The 23,669-nt window shown below is 44.7% G+C and overlaps 1 protein-coding gene across 1 annotated transcript in view; it reads left to right on the top strand.

The window, feature by feature from the left end:
• The window catches only part of LOC145354520 (slit homolog 1 protein-like), a 322,720-nt gene that overhangs the window by 275,839 nt on the left and 23,212 nt on the right, over nt 1-23,669 (top strand). Inside the window, exons 25-34 of the mRNA XM_080205955.1 lie at nt 5,001-5,072; nt 6,942-7,105; nt 8,020-8,144; nt 9,255-9,352; nt 10,764-10,903; nt 11,876-11,969; nt 12,787-12,924; nt 18,000-18,237; nt 19,004-19,134; nt 20,254-20,408. Coding sequence (XP_080062081.1) covers nt 5,001-5,072; nt 6,942-7,105; nt 8,020-8,144; nt 9,255-9,352; nt 10,764-10,903; nt 11,876-11,969; nt 12,787-12,924; nt 18,000-18,237; nt 19,004-19,134; nt 20,254-20,408 — 1,355 coding nt within the window. The remainder of the gene's footprint in view (nt 1-5,000; nt 5,073-6,941; nt 7,106-8,019; nt 8,145-9,254; nt 9,353-10,763; nt 10,904-11,875; nt 11,970-12,786; nt 12,925-17,999; nt 18,238-19,003; nt 19,135-20,253; nt 20,409-23,669) is intronic.

The raw sequence follows: 23,669 nt of genomic DNA, 5'->3' as shown, positions 1-23,669 counted from the left end.
GCGTCTTAAAAATATTTAGCGAGGCAGCCTCCACCACTTCAACGGGCAGAGAATTCCAGAGATTCACCACCCTTTGAGTGAAGAAGTTCCTCCTCAACTCCGTTCTAAACCGCCCCCCCTTTATCTTGAGGCTGTGCCTCTCTCTGAAGCAACGCTTTATACCACCTGAGTGGGCAGCAGGGGGAGGAGATTGACACCCGAGGCACTGTGGCGCACCCCTCGAGTCCAGAAGATCAACCTGGGCTGTGTGCCCAAGGACACAGGAGCAGGACTCGAACCTACTACCTCCTGAGTGAGAGGGTGATCCACACCACAGTCACCCCCTCACTCCCATTAAATTTAAGTATCTGCTGCACAGAAAATAGCACAGGTAGGGAACGTGTAAGGTGTCTCTCTATCCACCCCCCTCAGGTCAGTGACCAGATGAGGCATGGTGGCAAAGTGGGTTAGCACTGCTGCCTCCTCACAGCGCCAGGGACCCGGGTTCGATTCCCCCTTGGGTCACTGGCTGTGTGGAGTCTGCATGTTCTCCCCGTGTCTGCGAGGGTTTCCTCCGGGTGCTCCGTCTCCTCCCGCAGTCCGAACTGGTTAGTTGATTGGTCATGCTAAATTGCCTCTTAGTTACGGGGGGGGGGGGGTGGGTAAGCAGGGTAAATACACGGGGTTAAGGGGATAGGGATTGGATGGGATTATGGTCAGTGCAGACTCAATGGGCCAAATAGCCTCCTTCTGCACTATAGGATTCTACGACTTTACAGCATGGAAACAGGCCCTTCGGCCCAACTTGTTCATGCCGTTTTTTAAACCCCTAAACTAATCCCAATTGCCCGCATTTGGCCCATATCCCTCTAAACCCATCGTACCCATGTAACTATCTAAATGCTTTTTTTAAAAGACAAAATTGTATCTGCCTCTACTACTACCTTTGGCAGCTTGTTCCAGACACTCACCACCCTCTGTGTGAAAAAATTGCCCCTCTGGACACTCTTTTTCTCTCCCCTCTCACCTTAAACCTATGCCCTCTAGTTTTAGACTCCTCTATCTTTGGGAAAAGATATTGACTATCTAGCTGATTTGTGCCACTCCTTATTTTCTAGACCTCTATAAGATCACCCCTCAGCCTCCTACACTCCAGAGAAAAAAGTCCCAGTCTTTCCAACCTCTCCTTTATAACTCAATCCATCAAATCCTGGTCACATCCTAGTAAATCTTTTCTATATTCTTTCTAGTTTAATAATATCCTTCCAATAATAGGGTGACCAGAATTGCACACAGTATTCCAAATGTGGCCATACCAATGTCTTGTACAACTTCAACAAGACATCCCAACTTCTGTATTCAATGTTCTGGCCAATGAAACCAAGCATGCCGAATGACGTCTTCACCACTTTGTCCAACTGTGATTCAACTTTCAAGGAGCAATGAATCATCAGATTCTCTTTTTCCTGTACTTCGTCTCTTCATTGTTTGAGATTTGACCCACTCCAGTGGTGTCAACAAACTTGAAAATTAAGTTGGAGGGGAATTCGGCCATACAGACATAGGTGTATAAGGAGTATAGTAGGGGGCTGAGGACACAGCCTTGTGGGGCTGTGTTGAGGAAGATTGTGGAGGAGGTGTTGTGCCTATCATTCCTGAATACGGTCTGTGGGGTTAGGAAGTCTAGGATCCAGTCACAGAGGGAGGAGCCAAGCCCTATGTCATGGAGTTTGGAGATGAGTTTTGTAGGAATAATGATGTTGAAGGCTGAATTATAGTAAATAAACAGGAGTCTGACATACATGTCTTTGTTATAGCCCACTCATAACAGTGAGCTATGTCTCTATTTCATGGAGACATAGCTCACTCCTGCTTCACTGGACTGTGCCCTACAGTCTTCCAGTGGGAGAGTTAGGTTGGAGTCAGTTCTGGTCACTGCATTAATCTTGTGATAGTCAATGCAGAACCTGGTGGAGCTATCCGGTTTAGGAACCGGCAGAACTGGGGAGCTCCAGCTACTGTTGCTGGGCTTGATTAGTTAATGATCCAGTTAATCTCCTCCTGAACATAGGCCAACTTTCCTGGATCTATAAGTAGGGCTGTTCCCATATTCACAGTGTGTGACTAAAGTGGTGTAACCTGGCTGCAAATGCAATGGGCAATCTCATCAGGCCTCCTCGTTGTTCTGCCTTGAGGTGGTTAAATATGGTGTCTGATTTCGCTAAGGTGTCTGTGTTTCAAAGCCAGACAGTAGGAGGTTTGATGTGGGCCTCACCAACGTCTTTCTCCAATTCACCCTCACTGTTCTTCTCATCGTCAAGGTCTGTTGTTATTGGACAGCCAGTTGCCAGCTTGTCCCTTTCTTGGCCGTGATATTGTTTTATAATGTTGATATGCCACAAACTCTGCTTTTCCCTGCAGTCCAAGTGTCAGTTAGACAGTTTACCTTCCTGAGTTTCTTTGCTACTCTGTACGAATCACTGAACGGGGCTTTTAGGGATTCACACAGCATTGTTAGGAACACAAAGACATTGTCTGCTGGGTGAAATGTTTGATGCCGGCATGTTTGTCTGCCTGTTTTGCATAGCTATCTGGGAGATTTTTCAGCCACATCACAGGTTCTCGTGATTCACTCACAGAACATGGTTACATTCTCTAGACCACCGAAAAAGGTTTCAGGTAACCAGACAGTGGGGCCATCTGTCTGCAGCACCACTTCGGCCTCTTCTGATGGGGTTTGTTTGACCATAGACTGGATTAGCACGCAGTCAGGGTAATGCCAGGCACTTTCTCCTGCAGCTGTTCTGTCTCTCTGACCTCGGTCAGCTTCTCTGAGACTAAACACCCCCCAACGCAACCCCCCCACCCCAGCCCGGCCCGGCCCGGCCTCCTGGTCGTTGCCGATATCAGCTTCGTACACAGGCTAACTGGGAACAACTCCAAAGGTCATGACGAAAGGTTGCACTCCAAGTGCACACAGTAAAAGGGGATGGACATGTACCCTCCTTCAATACTCGTTATCAACATCTTGGCACCTCCTGCACTCTGTAGTGGGAAGGTAATAAATAAAGATATTGGAGGTAATAATAAAACACACCAGAAATCTGCCAAAATGTAACATTGAGCCACCTAAGGATACATTACGACAGGTGACTAAAAAATTAGTCAGAGGTAGGTCATAAGGGGGTTGGGGAAGAGGTTTAGGGAGGGAATTCCAGGGAGTTGAAGGCGCAGTCGCCAGTTGTGAAGTGATTAAAATCTAATTGGAAGAGGACAAAGATCTCAAAGGGTTGTCTGGTGGGGAAAGTTACAGAGATATAAAGAAGACAGGTGAAGAAATAGCCAGCCCATTACTGAGTGCTCAGAGTGCTCAGATTAGCCATGATCTTATTGAATGGCGGGGCAGGCTCGAAGGGCTAGATGGCCTACTCCTGCTCCTATTTCTTATGTTCTTATGCTGCTGAATCAAGGGGTTTTGCAAGACTCTCTGGAATGAGGGGATATATTTTCAAGGGAAAAGAATTGGGGGTGGGGAGGAGGGAGAGCAACTTAAAAAAAGATGCTCCATAGAAGCAGGGGCTTTAGAAATGTCTAGGTCTTAGCCAGTGAATGATTCACACACAGCTGAACAGAAAGACATCGGTCACAGCTAACAGAACACATTGCTTAAGTGTTTCTGTCTTCTATTGATAACTTGACATACATAATGATCTGGCCTTCTGAAAACTTAGAATGCTTTCTGATGTGCTTGTTCTCAGTGGTTCACTGCTCAACATGATTGATTGATTTATTATTGTCAGATTTATTGGGATACAGTGAAAAGTGTTGTTTCTTGCGAACTGTTACGGACTAAACATACCATTCATAGAGTACATAGGGGAGAAGGAAAGGATAAGGTGCAGAATGTAGTGTTGCAGTTACTGATAGGGTGAAGAGAAAAATCAGCTTAACGTGTGATAAAACCATTCAAAAATCTGATGACAACAGGAAAGGAGTTTTTTTGAGTCAGTTATTACATGTTTTCAGACTTCTTTATCTTTTTCCAGACGGAAGAAGCGTATATCTGGGGTTCATGATGTCTTTCATCATGCTGGCTGCTTTTCTGAGGCAGTGGGAAGTATAGATAGAGTCAATGGATGAGAGCTGGTTTGCATGATGGACTGGACGACATTCACAACCCTTCGAAGTTTCTTGTGGTCTTTGAGTACAAGAGTTGGGAAATCATATTGCAGCCATATAAAACCTTGGTTAGGCCTCATTTGGAGTATTGTGTGCAGTTCTGATCACCACACTACCAGAAGGACATGAAAGCTTTGGAGAGAGTGCAAAGACTATTCACCAGGAAGTTGCCTGGTCACAAGGGTATTGACTATGAGGAGAGGTTGAATAAACTAGGATTGTTTTCACTGGAAAGACGGAGGCTGAGGGGAGACCTGATAGAAGCGTACAAAATTATGAGCGGCATTGACAAGGTGGATAGTCACTGGCATTTTCCTAGGGTGGAACTGTCAATTACAAGGGGGCACTGGTTCAAGGTGAGAGGGGGAAAATTTAAAGGAGATGTGCAGGGAAGTTTTTCACGCAGAGAGTGGTGGGTTCCTGAAATGTGCTGCCAGAAGAGGTGGTGGAAGAAGGCACATTAACAACATTTAAGAGGCATCTGGATAGCTACATGAATAGGGAGCGAATAGAGGGATTCGGACTAAGTAGTTTAGCTAAGGCATCAGGATCGGCACAGGCTTAGAGCACCAAAGGACCTGTTCCTGTGCAGTACCTTTCTTTGTTTTTTGTTCTTTTTTCTGGTCAGGAGTCGTACCAAGTTGTGATACATCCGGAAAGGATGCTTTCTATGGTGCATCTGTAGAAATTGGTGAGAGTTATAGTGGACATGTTGAATTTCCTTAGCCTTCTGAGAAAGTAGAGATGTTGGTGGGCTTTCTTAACTATAGCATCAGCATGGAGCGACCAAGTGGCAATTAGCTTGCACTTCCTGAACTTTGCCTTTCCTTTTTTCCACACAGATCACTGCATGGGAATGATATCTCCACACTTCCCAAAGGAATCTTTGGTGATGTGGCTTCTCTGTCGCACCTGTAAGTAAAGGAAGTGTTCATTGTGTGTTACAATAAACAACTGTTGTCAGACCCCTGAAACTTCTTCACGTTTATCCAACGATCTAACTAAGATGGAAAGTCCCAGATCTCCAATCTGTGTCCCCAAAGGCTGAGGGAGAGGCTGTGATGCGAGTCTTGGCTTTGTGAAGAGTGGGAGGGTGGTGTTCTGGGGGAGGTAATCAGATTCCTCCTGCTGCTGAACAGTTATTTTCTTTGTCCAGTTTTGGGAAGTGAGCATCACTGGCAAGGCCAGTATTTGTTACCCACATTGATCTTTGAGAGCAGTTAAGAATCAACCACATTACGGTGGGTCTGGAATCACATGTAGGCCAGACCAGGTAAGGATGGCAGATTTCCTTCCCAAAAGGACATTAGCGAATCAATGTTTCTTTTCATAATTACAAAAAATTGATAATTTTATGGTTACCATTACTACGACTAGCTTTCTATTCCAGCTTTTTTGTGGTAATTAATTTAAATCCTTCCAACTGCCTTGGTGGGATTCAAATCCATAACTTTGGATCATCAGTTCAGTGACATTTTCACTACACCAGCATCTCCCCTTCTTGAATGCCTCTGGGATTAAGTGGGTGACAGATGATTGCAAAAGCCAGGGTTGAAGGTGAGCCTTCTCTCAGTTAACACCAGCGCAGCTCATGATTGGATTGCCAAATCACATGAACAAAAAAGAAAGGCTTGCATTTGCATGGCACCTTTCACCTCAGGGAACCCCAAAGTGCTTCACAGCCAATTAAGTACTTTTTGAAGTGTAGCAACTGTTGTAATCTAGAAAACACAGCTGCCAATGTTTGCATGGCAGGATCCACAAATGTAGTAAGGACCAAACAATCTTTTTAAAGATGTTTGGTTGCAAGACAATTATTAGCAAGGAGACTGGGGATAATTCCCCTGCTCTTCTTCGAAATACGGTCATGGGGGCCAGAATTCTTCGATGCCATATGCCCTGCCACTGCTGCCAGCGGAAACAGAGAATTTGGGGCTCAGCCACATCTCCATTCACAGAGGCTGCACTGGAGAATCCCAGCCACGGGCGAGATTGGAGAATTCCAGCTGGGATATTTTACATCCAGACGAGGCCTCAGTTTAATGCCTAATCTGAAGTACGTTGGCGCCGACAGGACAGCACTCCCACGGTACTGCACTATGAGTGTTGACCAAAGTTATGTAGTCTTTGGAGTGGATTTTTAAGCTCAGTCTTTAGACTTGAAAGTGGGAGAACCACGACCCCCCCCCCTTTCCCCCACCCCCACCCACCAATTCAAAAATATCCCTTTGGCTGTAAAGCAGTTTGAGATGTCCTGAGGGTGTGAAAGGTGCTGTTGAAATGCAAGACATTTTAACTCTCATAGAAATCGTTTCCTTTTTCACACAAGAATTGCCTTAAGGTATCTTTTTTATTTGAACTCCTGAAAATCCTTTCATGCACAATGAGTTACTTTTTGAAGTTTAATATCTGACTTACACACAGTATGATCCCACAAGGATTGAGACAAATGCTCACATGTTTTTGGCAGTATTGGAGGAGGAAGGAATTTGGAAGATTTGTCTCCTCCACATGGAGCCATGGGACCTTTAACATCCATTACAACGGGGCTTCAGTTGAACTCCTCAGTTAAGTAACAGCACCTCTGACAGTGCAGCATTCTCTCCGTATTGAGTCTCTAGAGTGAATTTCAAACCCTCAACCTTCTGACCCTGAGAATGTGAGTGTTATTACTCACTCCATCACAGTTGACTCTGACAGGGTGCAATGTGCTGTAACTAAATGGGAAATTATCCAATGGAGTAAAATTCTTTCTCTCTCTCTCCCTCTGTCTTTCTTTTCAGTGCCATTGGGGCCAACCCACTCTACTGTGACTGTAATCTCCGCTGGCTTTCTGATTGGGTTAAAACTGGGTACAAAGAGCCTGGCATTGCCCGCTGCGCTGGACCAGGAGACATGGAGGGCAAGCTCCTCTTGACCACTCCCGCCAAGAAATTTGAGTGCCAGGGTAAGAGCTTGTTTTCTCTCTCTCAGTGAACCTGGTGTTGTGAGCTAACATTAATTCCTAAGCCCCACATCACCATGAGAATCCCCTGACGCCATACCGTCACAAATACCCACTGGCAAAAACTCAACCAGCTGTGTGGTAATCTGCCCACCTCCGCAATTTCCAGCAAACATTACTCCATATAGACTCCAGATTTAACGTTACTCCAGATTCAGCATTGCTCCACGTAGACACAGCAATAATTCACATAGACACCAGGTTTAGCGCTATTCATTGCAGACAACAATTTCCATTTATGTGGCAACTTTAACACAGTAAAGCATCCTAAAGCATTCCATAGGATTTAAGTCAGGTATCCTTTCACAATGTTAAGACATGACCAAAGCATGATCAAAGAGATATAAATGAAGCAGACATTAAAGGAGCAGAAGAACATGGAGAGGTTTAAGGAGAAACTCCCAGGATTTCGGGCCTGGTAACTGACAGCTCACTCACCGGTGGTGGAGAGATTAAAATTAGGGATACACAAGGGGCCAGAATTGGAAGAATGCAGAGATCTCAAAGTGTTGTCAGGCTGGAGGAGGTTGCAAAAACCTCAAGAGGGAGAATTTTATTCCCTCCTTATTGTCTCACTCATGTTTTTGAAGTTTCAGTCCCTGATGGAGAATGTGAGTCTATCATGCAGTCCGTCCAGTATTCTGGATGTGCTGGCATGTTGGCCATTATTGAAATAGAGAAATTATTAGCATATTTGCTGATTTGCCAGATCATTGCTCAAGGACAAAATAAAATAAATTGTGGATACTTTACAACTAACAATGTCAGCTTGAAAGTTTGAAAGTGGTCACACTGGAGTGTCCTAGCAGACCAGATATTGCTTTCTGTATCACACAACATCATGTTGTCCTATTTAGGTCCAACAGAGCTGAGCGTCTTGGCAAAGTGTAGCCCCTGTCTTTCCAACCCCTGTGAAAACCAAGGAACCTGCCAGGATGACACCTTGGATTATTACAGATGCAGCTGTCCATATGGTTACAAGGTAAAGGCAGCTTTGCGTGATTCTTCCACTTTGATTAGATTCCAGTCTGTAACTCAGTCCTGGGTATCTGTCATTCGGTATATAAAAACCACCCGAATCCCTCAATTAGATTCCAGTCTGTAACTCATTCCCAGGTATCTGTTATTCTACGTATAAACCGCCCCAAACCCCTTGATTGGATTTCAATTGTTGCATTAGGTTTTCACTCTGCCAAGTTCCTTTATTGCTGAATAATCTGGGGTAAGTATCTTGCTGTTTCTGCCTCTCCTGTGGATTTCCTGAGGACATCACATCTCAATGAAAGAGGTCTAACAGACTGTTTGCCCTTTTCCATTGTGTGTCTAACTTCAATATCACAGCTGATATAGGGTTAGAGAATCTGATAGGAATACAGAAACAACAGGAGGCCATAGAACCCCTTCAATCCCATTCTGCCATTCAGTGAGGTCATAGTGGATCTCTCAAGCCCCTTCTCCTCATTGGTTTTTTTAAAAATCCATAACCACAGATTTAAATTAATGGTTGACCCAACATCAAATGTCATTAATGGAACAGAGTTCCATGTTTCTACTGGCCTTTGCATGTGAGTAGTGTTTGCTACTCTCACCCCTGGAATGTCTGGTTCTCATTGTTAGACTTTGTGTCTCAATTCTACACTTGGCAGGCAGTGATAATTGCTCCGTACAGCATCAAAGTGCCTGGGCCCTTTGAGTGATCTGCCCAATTAGTCCCAATTCCCCTCCTCTTTCTCACACAGCCCAACAACTTTAACCCTTCGAGTATTTATCCAATTCTTTCAGTGTTACAGTTGAATCTGCTTCCATCCCCTTGTCAGTTAACACATTCCAGATAGAGACAACTTACTGCATTAAAGTAATTTCGCCCGAACCTCCACCTCCCCCCCGCAATCTCACCAGTCCCTTTGCCAATTATCATAAATCCAAGTCCTTTGGTTACTCTGCCAATGAAAACAGTTTATTTTTATTTACTCTCTCAAAACTCCTTCCTGATTCTGAATTAATGGCATGCTGTCCATGCACACCCTTTCTTCACCATGAGTGCAGTATCCAACATGAAGTAAGGTTGTTTTTTTTTCTCTAACTCTTCCAGGGCAGGCACTGTGAATCTCGGATTAATGCATGCATTGGCAACCCTTGTGAGAATGGGGGGACCTGCCATGTGAAGGAGGGAGACCGCAGTCCATTCTGGTGAGATCTTTTCGTATGTTATCGTCTCCCTGATTTTAACTGGATCCTAATCGATCCTGAGTCGCACTCCTGACCTCTTCACTGTAATTGCCAATTTCTCCATAACATGGTGGCTCTCTGATCTGCCTTAGCTGCTGAGATCCTCATCCCAGTGTCACTGAGAGCCTCCAGTGATATTGCAATGCTCTCCCGGTCAGACCCATACCCTGTACACAGCTAGGCTGGTTCAAAACTGCTGCCTCTGTTATAACTCGCACTATGACCCATTTACCCAGGGTTGTGCTCACTGACCAAACTGGCTCCCAGCTCAGTTTCGATTTAAAATTTCTCATTTTTGTTTTTAAATCCCTCCACAACATTGCATACATCACCATCTCTGTCATTGCCTCCAGCCCTACCCTCCTCAATCTCCACAATCCTCCAATCCTGGCCTCTCAGACACCTTGGATTTTAACATTGTTGGCCATGCCTTCAGCTGCTTTGAGGCCCCTAGCTCTGGCATCCCGAGAAGACAAAAGCAGCAGCAAAGGAGTCACAAAATGAAAGCTGAGAGACTGCACCTCCCAAGATCTTCACTCTGCCCACCCCTTCGAACGCTTCCCTGTGACCCAGGACTGTAACCTAATCCACAACACCACATATTACCCAGGGACAGGCAGACAACTCTCTGGAATTGTATAAATAATCAGAGAGATGCATTTCCACTGGCTTCTATAGATTCGGTATGAATTTGATCCACTTGGTAAACGAACAGTGACATTCCCAGCTGCCACACTCAATTACATTCCTTCTCCCTTCTTCATACTTTCACTGTTTTTCTCCAGTTTTCTCTTGTGTTGTTGGGGGGAGGTGGAGTAGTGGTGGGAATAGTCTGTCTTTCCCGAATCCCCTGTACACCCCAAGCCCGTTTTCCCTGTTCCCCCCCAAAATTTGTCTTCGCCATTCATTGTCCATCACATTGTCAGGCCCTTATGGGGTGTCTTTCAATGGTTGTGCAGCTCCTCTGACAGTGCGCACTCCCTCAGTACTAACCATCTGACAGTGCGCACTCCCTCAGTACTGACCCTCTGACAGTATGATAATCGCTGAGTACTGACACTCTGACAGTGCAGCACCCCCTCAGTACTGACCCTCTGACAGTGAAACACTCCCTCAGTACTGACTCTCTAACAGTGCAGCACTCCCTCTGTAGTGAATTGGAAGTGTAACCAACTGAGTTAAATTGATCCTGGGAGCTGCCATAACTGATCTAGAATTCCGCATTCCCTATTGTCACATTGACTATTGCCTGTATTATAACTGCTGCAATAACTGGGAACATTTGCTACTCATTGTCTCATTCAGATTATTTTGATGTTGTTCAGTTGTGTGTGTGGTTTTGAGGTGATTTTAGTTTTTAACCTCCTGTTAGGTGTATGTGCCCAGAAGGTTTCCTCGGAGATACCTGTGCTACCAATCTGGATGAGTGTGAAGTAAATGCCTGCAAAAATGGCGCCACCTGTTTGGATGGAATCAATAACTATACCTGCCTCTGTCCGCCCTATCACACGGGTAAGTGACAGCGAGGGCAGATTGGAAAAAGGGAAGAGGGAGGAAGTTAAAAAGAAAGAACTACATTTCTGTAGCATCTTTCTCAACCTCAGGACATCTCAAAAGTGTTTTACAGCCAATGAAACATTTGCAGAGTGTATTCGCTGTTGTAATGTTGGAGATGCAGCAACCAATCTACACACAGCAAGATTCCAGCAATGTGATAGTGTTCAGATATGTCTTTGAGATATCAGTTTAGGATGAATATTGACTGGAGGTAAAGACATAACACAGCTTCTTCCAATTATCAAACTTTTACTCCCACCACAAAGGGCGGCCTCAATTTAACATTTCATCAGGAAGACAGCACCGCTGACAGTGCAGCACTCCCTCAGTACTGAACCTCTGACAGTGCAGCATTCCCTCAATACTGACCCTCTGACAGTGCAGCACTCCCTCAGTACTGACCCTCTGACGTGCAGCACTTCCTAGACTAAAATCATGAATAGGTCACTGAGATAGTAGGACGGTGGCGCGGGCTCGTTGGGCCGAAGGGCCTGTTTCCCGTGCTGTGTTGTTCTTTGTTCTTTGTTCCTCAGTGCTGACCCTCCGACAGTGCAGCATTCCCTCAGTACTGACCCTCTACAGTCCCGTGCCCCCTCAGTTCTGACCCTCTGACAGTCCAGTGCCCCCTCAGTACTGACCCTCTGAAGTGCAGCACTCTCTCAGCGCTGACCCTCTGACAGTGCAGCACTCTCTCAGCGCTGACCCTCTGACAGTGCAGCACTCCGTCAGTGCTGACCCACTTGACAGTGCAGCACTCCGTCAGTACTAAATTGTGAATCTAACTACCCTTCATGTCAGAGTGAGATTTGAAACCCAACTCTGAGACTCTGCGATAGGAGTGCTGCTCTGTTGCATTACATAATGTGGATGATGTATGTTTGAGCTGTGCCCTGACCAGGTATTATCCTGTCCTCTGTCTTAATGCAGGAGATCTGTGTGATGAGGTGATTGACCATTGCATACCCGGGTTAAACCCGTGCCAGCAAGATTCCAGGTGCACAGTAACGGCTGAGGGGCCAAGGTAAGTCACTGGAGCCGAGCAGATCAGAGACTGCGAACTATGATATCGGGCAATTAGAGAATAGGCTCAGGTTCTTTGAAATTACTGGCTTAATGCACACAGTTTCATTTCATATCCTACATGTGGGGACAGTGTTTTGGGAGCTTTACTCTGTATCTAATCCCATGCTGTACCTGTTCTGGGTATGTTTGATGGGGACAATGTTGAGGGAGCTTTACTCTGTATCTAACCATGTGCTGTACCTGTCCTGGGAGTGTTTGATGGGAGACAGCGTAGAGGGAGCTTTACTCTGTATCTAACCCCATGCTGTACCTGATCTGGGAGTGTTTGATGGGAGACAGTGTTTTGGGAGCATTACTCTGTATCTAACCCCATGCTGTACCTGATCTGGGAGTGTTTGATGGGAGACAGTGTCAACGGAGCTTTACCCTATATCTAACCCCATGCTGTAATTGTCTTAGGAGTGCTTGATGGCGACAGTGTAGAAGGACCTTTACTCTCTATCTAACCTGTACTATACCTGTCCTGGGAGTGTTTGATGGATAAGTATAGAGGGAGCTGTGCTCTGCATCTAATCCCGTGCTGTCCCTGTCCTGGCAATGTTGATGGGGACAGTGTAGAGAAAGCTTTATTCTGTTTCTAACTCTGTGCTGTACTTGTCCTGGGAGTGCCTGATGGGGATAATGTAGAGGGAGCTTTACTCTGTATCTAATGAACCAGAAACATAGGGGTGAGTTGGGCCATTCACTCTGTCACTGGAATGCTACCTTACCTGATCCTAATCCCTCATTTGAATCTTGATGTTATAATTTTGTAGGTGTTTGTGCAATTCTGGATATGTCGGAGATAACTGCAGTGTTGCCGTTGACAACTGTGAAGAACACAAGTGTCAGGGAAACAGTGTATGTATAGCTGGTGTTGATGGCTATACCTGTTTGTGCTCAGAAGATTACAGGTGAGTGGCCAAGGCATTTTACAGCTCAGAATAGTGCAACGTGTAGATATCTGACATCAGTGGAAAGGAATAAAGATTAGTTTTTCTATTGTGTCTTTAACAATCTCAGGACATTACAAAATGCTTCACAACCAATTAAGTACTTTTGAAATGTAGACAGTGTTATAATTAGGGAATGTGGCAGTGAGTTTGTGCAAAGCAAGTTCCCACAAAAAGTAAGGTGATAATGATCAGTTAATGTGTTTTAGTGATGATGCTTGTTGGATTAATATTGATGTGGATATGCCGGCGTTGGACTGGGGCAAACACAGTAAAAAGTCTGACAACACCAGCTTTAAGTCCAACCGATTTATTTGATAGTAAACTCACTAGCTTTCGGGGTTAGTCCCTTCATCAGGTGAATCACATAAAGAATCACATAAGGTGAATCAGCTGACGAAGGGACTATCCCCGAAAGCTAGTGAGTTTACTATCAAATAAATCGGTGGGACTTAAACCTGGTGTTGTCAGACATTTTACTGGATTAATATTGACCAGGGCACCTGGGAGTACTCCCCCTACCTTCTTTGATTGATTGCCTGTGGGCTGGCAAAGTGCCCTTGGTTTACATCTCATCCAAAGACAGTATTTCAGGTGGTGCAGCATTCCCTTAGTACTGAATCCCCACAGGGAGGAAGGAGGCCATTCAGTCCATCAAATCTCTTCCAGCTCTCCAACAGTGCATTTTACCTAGGTCCCAACCCCATAATCTCATATATTTACCATGGCCACGCTAAATTACCCCTGAGTGTCAGGGGGGCTAGCAGGGTAAATGGTAAGGTTATGGGGATAGGGCCCAGGTGGGATTGTGCTCGGTGCAGACGTAATTTTGGCCTTGGAGGGAGTGCAGAGGAGGTTTACTAGGCTGATACCGGAGTTGAGGGGGTTGAGCTATGAGGAGAGGCTGAATAAACTAGGCTTGTACTCGTTAGAGTTTAGAAGAATGAGGGGAGATCTCATTGAGACGTATAAGATGATGAATGGGATGGATAGGATAGAGGTGGAAAGACTCTTCCCGCTCAAAAAAGACAGTAGGACTAGGGGGCACAGCCTCAAGATAAAGGGGGGGCGGTTCAGAACGGAGTTGAGGAGGAACTTCTTCACTCAAAGGGTGGTGAATCTCTGGAATTCTCTGCCCGTTGAAGTGGTGGAGGCTGCCTCGCTAAATATTTTTAAGAAGCGGGTTGATGGGTTTTTGATAAGAGAAGGGATTAAGGGTTATGGGGAGAGGGCGGGAAAGTGGAACTGAGCCACGACAGATCAGCCATGATCTTATTGAATGGCGGGGCAGGCTCGAAGGGCCAGATGGCCTACTCCTGCTCCTATTTCTTATGTTCTTATGTTCTTATGTAATAGGCCAAATTGTCTCCTTTTGCACTGTAGGAATGTTAGTCTGGATTTTGTGTTCAAATTGCTGGAATGGAGCTTAAACCCATCATCTCCTCACTCCAAAACATCAGAGCTGCCCAAGCTCCAAATGAGAATGACATTAGCGATATTATTGAACAGTTACAGTTAACAGTCTTTGATACATCCACTGACATTGGACAAAGATCTACTTAGACACACAAAATTGCTGAAGCACCCGATACTGCAAAGGCTATGGCCCTGACAATATACTGAAGACTTGTGCTCCAGATGGAAAAAAAGGTTGAATCATTTGGGTGAAAATTAGAGATAATAAGGGGAAAAAGTCACTGATAGGTGTAGTCTATAGGCCTCCAAATAATAACATGGTGGGATGAGAAATAAACAAAGAAATAACATGCATCTAAAACTGATACAGCAATTATTATGGGGGATTTTAATCTACGTGTCAATTAGTCAAACCAGGTCGGTCAAGGCAGCCTTGAGGAGGAGTTCATAGAATGTATCCACAGTAGTTTCCTTGAACAGTATGTAATAGAACCTATGAGGGAGCTAGCTATCCTAGATCTGGTCCTGTGTAATGAGAAGGAAAAGGGATCCTTTCAGAAGAAGCAATCATAGTATGGTTGAATTTAAAATACAGATGGAGCGTGAGAAGGTAAAATCCAATACCTGTGTCTTCTGCTTAAACAAAGGAGACTACAATGGGATGAGGGATAAGATAGACTGAGAGCAAAAACTTTATGGTGTGACAATTGAGGAACAGTGGAGGACTCTCAAAGTGATTTTTCACAATGCTCTGCAAAAGTATACACAAGTGATAAGGAAGTACTGTAGAAAAAGAGAAATCAGCCATGGATATGTAAGGAAATAAAGAAGGGTTTCAAATTGAAAGAAAATGCATACAAAATGGCAAAGATTAGTGGGAAACTAGAGGATTGGGAAAGCTTTAAAGGTCAACAGAAAGCCACAAAAAAGCTACAAAGAAAAGTAAGATGGATTATGAGAGTAAACTAGCTCAGAATATAAAAATAGATAGCAAAAATTTCTACAAATATATAAAACAAAAAAGAGTGGCTAAAGTAAACATTGGTCCTTTAGAGGATGAGAAGAGGGATGTAATAACTGGAAATGAGGAAATGTCTGAGGCATTGAATAATTATTTTGAGTCGGTCTTCACAGTGGAAGACATAAATAATATGCCAAAAATTGATGACAAGAAAGCTATGGCAGGTGAGGACCTGGAAACTATTATTATCACAAAAGAGGTAGTGTTGGGCAAGCTAATGCAGCTAAATGCAGACAAATCTCCTGGCCCTGATGGAATGCATTCCAGGGTACTAAAAAAGATGGTGGGGGAAATAGCAAATGCACCAGTGGTAATTTACCAAAATTCACTGGACTCTGGGGTGGTTCCTGCAGATTGGAAAACAGCAAATGTGACGCCACTGTTTAAAAAAGGAGGTAAACAAAAGGTGGGTAATTATAGGCTGGTTAGCTTAACTTCTGTAGTCGGGAAAATGCTTGAATCTATTAAGGAAGAAATTAGCAAGATGTCCAGATGTCCAGCAAGACATCTGGATAGAAACAGTCCCATTCGGAAGATGCAGTATGGGTTCATGAAGGACAGGTCATGTTTGATTAATTTGGTGGAATTCTTTGAGAATATTATGTGCTCAATTGACAATGGGGAATCTGTGGATGTGGTGTATCTGGATTTCCAGAAGGAATTTGACAAGTGCCACACCAAAGGCTGCTGCATAAGATAAAGATGCATGGTGTTACAGGTAACATATCAGCATTGGTAGAGGATTGGTTAACTAGCAGAAAGCAAAGAGTGGGGGTAAATGGGTGTTTTTCTGGTTGATGATCAGTGACTCGTGGTGTGCCTCAGGGATCAGTGTTGAGACCGCAATTGCTTACGATTTACATAGGTGATTTGCAGTGTGTGAAAATTCGCAGATGACACTAAGATGAGTGGCAAAGCAAAGTGTGCAGAGGACACTGAAAGTCTGCAAAAGGATATAGATGGTCTAAGTGAGTGGGCAAGGGTCTGGCAGATGGAATACAATGTTGGTAAAAGTGAGGTCATCCATTTGAGGAAAGACTGATAGCTGGGGCTATACCCATTGGAATTCAGAAGAATGACGGGAGATGTTATAGAAACATATAAGATTATGAAGGGATTAGATTAGAAGCAGGGAGATTGTTTCCACTGCCAGGTGAAATTAGAACTAGGGGGCATGGCCTCAAAATAAGAAAAAGCAGATTTAGGACTGAGTTGAGGAGGAACTTCTTCATGCAAAAGGTTGTGAACCTGTGGAATTCCCTGCCCAGTGAAGCAGCTGAGGCTACCTCATTGAATGTTTTTAAGGCAAGGATAGATAGATTTTTGCACAGTAAAGAAATTAAGAGTTATGGTGAGTGAGCGGATAAGTGGAGCTGAGTGCACAAAAAGATCAGCCGTGATCTTATCGAATGGTGGAGCAGGCTCGAGGCACCAGATGGCCTACTCCTGCTCCTTGTTTTTATGTTCTTAGAATTTGCTGTGCCCCTAGCCAAGCTGTTCCAGTACAGCTACAACATTGGCATCCAATGTATAAAATTGCCCAGGTATGTCTTCTGTACAAGAAATAGGACAAATCCAACTCGGCCAATTACCGCTCAACAGTCTCCCCTCCATCGTCGGTAAAGCGATAGAAGAGGTCATCAACAGTGTTATCAAGCAGCACCAGCTCAGTAATGCCCAGTTTGGGTTTTGCCATGGTCACTTAGATTCTGATCTCTTTACAGCCTTGGTTCAAACATGGACAAAAGAGCTAAATACCAGAGGTGAGGTGAGAGTGACTGCCCTTGATATTAAGGCAGCATTTGACCAAGTGTAGCATCAATGAGCCCAAACAAAACTGGAATTAATAGGAATCAGAGGAAACACTCTCCGCTGGTTGGAGTCATACTTGGCACATAGGAAGATAGTTGTGGTGGAGACAATCATCTCTGCAGGAGTCCCTCAGTGTCCTAGGCCCAACCATCTTCAGCTGCTTCATCAATGACCTTCCTTCCATTCATGATTTATAAGGTCAGAAGTGCAGTTGCTTATTGATGATTTCACAATGTTCAACACTATTCACGACTCCTCAGATACTGAAGCAGTCTGTGACGTGCAAACGTACAATTTAGCAGCAGGAGGAGGCCATTCACCTCCTCGAGCCTGCCCTACCATTCAATAAGATGATGGCTGATCTGATTGTGGCCTCAATGCCATCTTCCTTCCTGCCCTATGGGGAGGAGAGTTCCATAGATTAATGACCCACTGAGAGAAAAAAATTCTCATCATTTTTTTCTTAAATGGGAGAAGCCTTACTTTTAAACTGTGTCCCTGAATTCTAGTCTCTCCCACACAGGGAAACATCTTCTCAGCATCCACCCTGTCAAGTCCCCTCGGGACCTTAAATGTTTCAATAAGATTAGTACATTAATCAACATTCAACATAAAGGCTTCACAAAGGAGCACTTGTGCATGGTCTGATAGGAGCAATGGGATGATATCTCAGCACACAGAATGGAAATTCTAGCATTTGAGCAAAAGCTGGCAGTAGCTTTGGACAATTTTGTTTATAATCAGCTCCACTCTCTACATCTATCGGTGTCTCTCTGTCTCCCCCCAGTGGTCGTTTCTGTGAGCTCCCTTCCCAGGCCTCTCCGCTTCCTGCCCAGTGCCAGATGCAGGATTGCCTCAACGGTGGGCAGTGTGTGAACATTGGCACCCGTGCCCTGTGCCAGTGCCTCCCTGGCTTCGGAGGGGCCCGGTGTGACAAGCTGGTCAGCGTCAACTTTGTGGACCGAGACTCCTACCTACAGTTCACCGAGCTCAAGAACTGGCCACGTGCAAACATCTCGCTGCAAGTAAGTGTGGAGAGGAGGGATCACGTCATCAAGGGCGTGTCAGCATAAGTACTGAGAGGTTGTTTCTCCTTGGCTGGGGATATCTAGAATCTCAGGATAAGGGAACGGTGATTTTGACGAAGATGAGGAGACATTTCTGAGATATTGAAACACAAAAAAGAAGCAAGAGTAGGTCATTTGGCCCTTTGAGCTGGCTCCATTCATTTTGATCATGACTGATCATCAAAATCAATATCCTGATCTCCCTTCCCCCCATATCTCTTGCTCCTTTTAGCCCCAACAGCTATACCTAATTTCTTCTTGAAATCACACAAAGTTTTGGCCTCAACTATTTCCTGTGGTATTGAATTCACCACCTTGTATGTGAAGAAATTTCTCCTCACCTCAGTTCTAAAAGGTTTATCCCTTATCCTCAAACTATGACCCCTTGTTCTGAACTCCCCCACCGTCAGTATGTTAGAGGCTTGTCAATCTCTGGAATTTTCAATCCCAGAGATGTTCCATTGTGGAATATGTTTGCGACAGAGATCAATAGATTTTAAGATAAGGATATGGGGATAGACAGTATGTGGGAAGTCGAGATGGATCAGCCAATTTTATTGAATAGAGGGCAGTCTCGGTGGGCTGAATGGGCCTACTGCCCCTATTATTTCCATTGATAGAAAAATGTGACTAAAAGTTGCGACAACAGAAAGTGAGGCTGACGGACAGGAAGTGCACATCCTAAACAGCATATTTAATACGAAGATAACATCTGTTTCTCCAGGTCTCCACTGCAGAAGATAATGGAATTCTCCTTTACAACGGAGACAATGACCACATAGCAGTTGAACTTTACCAGGGTCACGTGCGGGTCAGCTATGATCCAGGGAGTTATCCAAGCTCTGCAATCTACAGGTAATGGAAAGTGGGGCCCAGAGATTATACCCTTGACAGGTATAATTAAATCTGCTCCTTTGTTTTCTCCAGCAACCTCTCTCTCATTCTCTCCGTCTCTCACTCGCTGGTTTTTCATTCTGCATCTTGACCTAGTGTCCATTCTGTGTGGGTGAGCCCAAGCAGTCAGCACTGGAGTCATGGCAAACATGATGGTTACACCTCACCAGCTGATGCATTAACCTTGCCTTTGGAAGGAATCTTGGACATGCAACTGTCCCCCACTCTGCGTATCATCTCCAGCAAAGATGGTAGATGACATGACTTGGTTTTTGGCCACCTGAGAGAGCAGACGGAGCCTCACTTTAACATGTAATTTCTTGCATTTCTTTAAACCCTTTCACATCCTTTGGACATCCCAAAGCTCTACTGCCAAGTATTTTATAAAGTGTAACCGCTGTTATAAAATAGGAAGCAGCCAATTTACGCACAGCAGGATACCACAGACAGATGATCTTTCTTTGGAATGCTGGTTAAAAGATGGCGGTCTTGTGGCGCAATGGGTAGCATCCCTACCTCCGAATCTAAAGCTCTGGGGCAGTCCACAGAAGGTGTGTTCATAATCTGGCCAAACAGGTTGCTTATCAACTTGCAAATCCTTCATTACGCCTATGGCAGGTGGTCTGAATCTCTAGATCAGCCAGGACATAATCATGGAAAAACACATGGCTGGGCAGTCACCGATGTCCTCTAAGGGCATGGCACATGAGGAGACAGAATTAAAAATGAATATTGGCTAGGACGCTGCTCTGCTTTGGAATAATGACATGGGATCTGCTACATTTACTTGAGAGGGTATTCAGGGTCAGGGTTTACTAACTCATTTGAAAAGCAGCATCACTGGCAGTGTAACACTGCATTCAGCATAGATATTTGTGCTGTAGTCCTTGTGGGAGTCTTGAACCCGCAGTCTTCTGATTTCAAAGCAAGATTGCTACCCAGTGAGCCATGTTTAACACCTTAGTTTGGGCCAAGTCTGAAATCTATGGCCTTTGGCCATTGATCACATGCCAATTTGCTTGCAGAGGAAGAAAGCGAGGGAATGTTTAGCCAATATATCTCTTTTTGTTCATCCAACAGCCTAGAGACAATCAATGATGGACAGTTCCACACCGTCGAGATTGTCACCTTGGACCAGATGGTGAATCTTTCCATCGATGGTGGGACACCCAAGAGTATGGAGAGTTCAGTCAAGCAGTCTACACTCAACCGTGAGACACCACTTTATATCGGAGGTAGGCTGACAGAAAGCCAAAGCTCACCCCCTCATCCTCACAATTCCTATATTCAGGAAACCACCCCCCCAATTCCCTTTAAAATCGGGCAACAAGTCCAAGGTTTTCTTTTAAACTTAATTCAGGCTCCAGATGGTGGGCATTGCTGCCTGGGCTGGTATCTAATGCCCCTCGAGGAGAAGGCGATGAGCCACTCTTTGGGTCTTCATCTGGTTGGTGTGGGGTGTTGAGGCATTGTGATAATGGATGTAGTGGGTGAATATTGAAGGGAGAGTGGGGTCCGGACAGAATCTGGCAGTGGTTAGCACTACTGCCTCATAGCCAGAGTCCCAGGTTTAATTCTGACCTCGAGTGACTGTGTGAAGTTTGCATGTTCTCCCCATGTCTGCATGGGTTTTGTCCGGGTGCTCCAGTTTCCTTCCACACTCCAAAGATGTGCAAGTTAGGTGGATTGGCCGTGCTAAACTATCCCTTGGTGCCCCAAGATGTGTAGGTTAGGGGAATTAGCCATGGTATGTGGGGCTCCAGGAATAGGGCAGGGGGATGTGTCTGGGTGAGGTGCTCTATTGGAGAGTCAGTGCAGGTTCGATGGGCCAAATGGCCTCTTCCTGCACTGTAGGGACTCTATGATTCTATGAGGTCTGTAAGGTGTTGGACTACAAGAATCTTCATCATTCTTTGACCTAAAAGATAGACACTGAAAGCTCCAATTTTCAGCACAAGCTGATTGACCTCAACTAGTATGTACAAACTTGATACTTGGTGATGATATAACAGCAAACTTTGATCCTTGCTCTCCAAACTTTCTGGGCCAATTCCTTTTGGGGTTGTCACGTTGACCATAGACTCATTTCTCTTCCTCACCAGTGAAGTCTGAGGTTCCCTCCCCGTTTTACCCCTCTCAGGGGGCTGATGACTTGTCATACAAACATGATTAGATTTAGGTTCATCATTGTTATCCGTCACCACATGTTGGCTTAGCAAGCAAACGTGATTGAATTGGAATTCTATGGCTATAAACTGATTTGACTTTCCTTATCTTTGCCATTGTTCTCAGAAGAAACGCATCTTTCACCAACATTTAATTAGACAGAGGTGAGAAATCAGTGCAAAATGACACAATGAATGGTTACACATTGGTGACTTTTTCAACAAGGTTAACAGTCATGCTCTGCTGCTTAGCTTTACCACTGTCACTTATCATAAAATGAGTATGACCAAGTTATTCACAATCCATGAAAATACCCTACAGGCCATCTGGTGAAAGGTTCAGTTCAGCCATGATCTGATGGACTGCTAGAACAGGCTTAAGGGCTAAATGGCCTCCTCTTCTTCACATTCCCGGCGACCTGTTTTGTTTTGCTCCTGGGCTTACTTATTACATGAACATTAAGACACCAACCAATGCACGAGGGATTGGTTAACACAAAAACACAGGTTAATTTCTTCAAGGATTTGAGATGTTGGTATTTGAGTATTGAGCTTGTACACATATCTGAGTTGGGAGCTTTATCAGAACAAACTGAAACTAAGTCTGAATCACATGATGCATTGCTTCCTTTGCTCTTGTGATGGGTACGGAAAACATGACCACACCCATTTAAAGATGTATGACAGCAGCACATTATATAAAAAAAACACAGGTGATAGTGGAAAATGGGACGCTTATAAATCCGAGACCTATTTCACCTCCTTGTGCTTATGAAAAATGGGAGCAGTAGTAGACCATTTAGCCCTTTGAACCAACTGCACTATTTAATAAGATCATTAACACTGCCCATCACACATATCCCTTGATTCCCTCCAAATCCAAAATCTATCAATCTCAGCCTTGACTCTCAAACATCTATCGATATTCAGGGTAGAGTCTGCACTGACTCCCCAACAGAGTATCTTACCCTAGCCCACGCAGATCCTATTCCCACATCCCACATACTTATCCTGCCAATCCCCCAACCAACACATCTTTTGGACACTAAGGGGCAATTTAACATGGCCAATCTACCTATCCTAAGACTGAAGCATATCCAATCAGGGTATCACAGCTTCTCAGCACCTGCTCTTGAAGCATCTCTAAAAATTTATAAGCGTGATTTTTCTGCCCTGCTGCGCTGAGGTGGGAAATCTAAGCAGGAAATGAAAAATGTGAATCGTATCACAGAATACTACAGTGCAGAAGAGGCTCTTTGGCCCATCGAGTCTGCACCGATGTATGAAAGACCCTGATCTGCCCACCTAATTCCACTCGTCAACCCCTGGCCCATAGCCTTGAATATTGTGGCGTGCCAAGTACTCATCCAGGTATTTTTTAAAGGATGTGAGGCATCCCGCCTCCACCACACTCCCAGGCAGCGCGTTCCAGACCATCGCCACCCTCTGGGTAAAAATCCCTGCTAAACCTCCCACCCCTCACTTCTAACTTGTGTCCCCTCGTAACTGATCCTTCAACTAAGCGGAACAGCTGCTCCCTATCCACCCTGTCCATTCCCCTCATAATCTTGAGCACCACAATCAGGTCGCCCCTCAGTCTTCTCTGCTCCAGCGAAAACAACCCAAGCCTATCCATCTCTCTTTATAACTTAAATGCTCCATCCCAGGCAGCATCCTGGTGAATTTCCTCTGCACCCTTTTCAGTGCATTCACATCCTCCCTATAATGTGGTGATCAGAACTGCACACAGTACTCCAGCTGTGGCCTCGCCAAAGTTCTGTACAACTCCATCATGACCTCTCTGCTTTTGTAATCGATACTCTGATTGATAAAGGCGAGTGTGCCATATGCCTTTCTCACCACCTTATTAACATGCCTTTCTGCCTTTAGAGATCAACAGATAAATATGCCAATGTCCCTTTGTTCTTTGGAACTTGCTAGTATCAGGCATTTCATTGTATACTTCCTTGTCAAATTATTCTTCCCAAAGTGTATCATCTCACACTTTTCAGGCTAAAATTCCATCTGCCACTTATCCACCCATTTGACCATCTTGTCTACATCTTTTTGTAACCCAAGACACTCAATCTCATTGTTAACCACCTGGCCAATCTTTGTGTCATCAGTTAACTTACTGATCCTACCCCCACAATGTTATCTATGTCATTTATATAATTGATGAATAATAGGGGGTCCAGCACAGATCCTTGTTCGAAGTCACTGGTCACTGACCTTCAGTCACTAAAGTAGCCATCTGTCATCACCCTCTGCCTCCTATCACTAAGCCAATTATCAATCCCTATACCCATGTGCCTTCTTAGTAAGTTTGCC

The sequence above is a fragment of the Carcharhinus amblyrhynchos genome, chromosome 17 (genome assembly GCF_965287045.1).
Source record: "Carcharhinus amblyrhynchos chromosome 17, sCarAmb.v2.hapA, whole genome shotgun sequence".
Classification (NCBI taxonomy): Eukaryota; Metazoa; Chordata; class Chondrichthyes; order Carcharhiniformes; family Carcharhinidae; genus Carcharhinus; species Carcharhinus amblyrhynchos.
The sequence above is the reverse complement of the archived record's forward strand: the minus strand, read 5'-3'. Positions and strand labels throughout refer to the sequence as shown.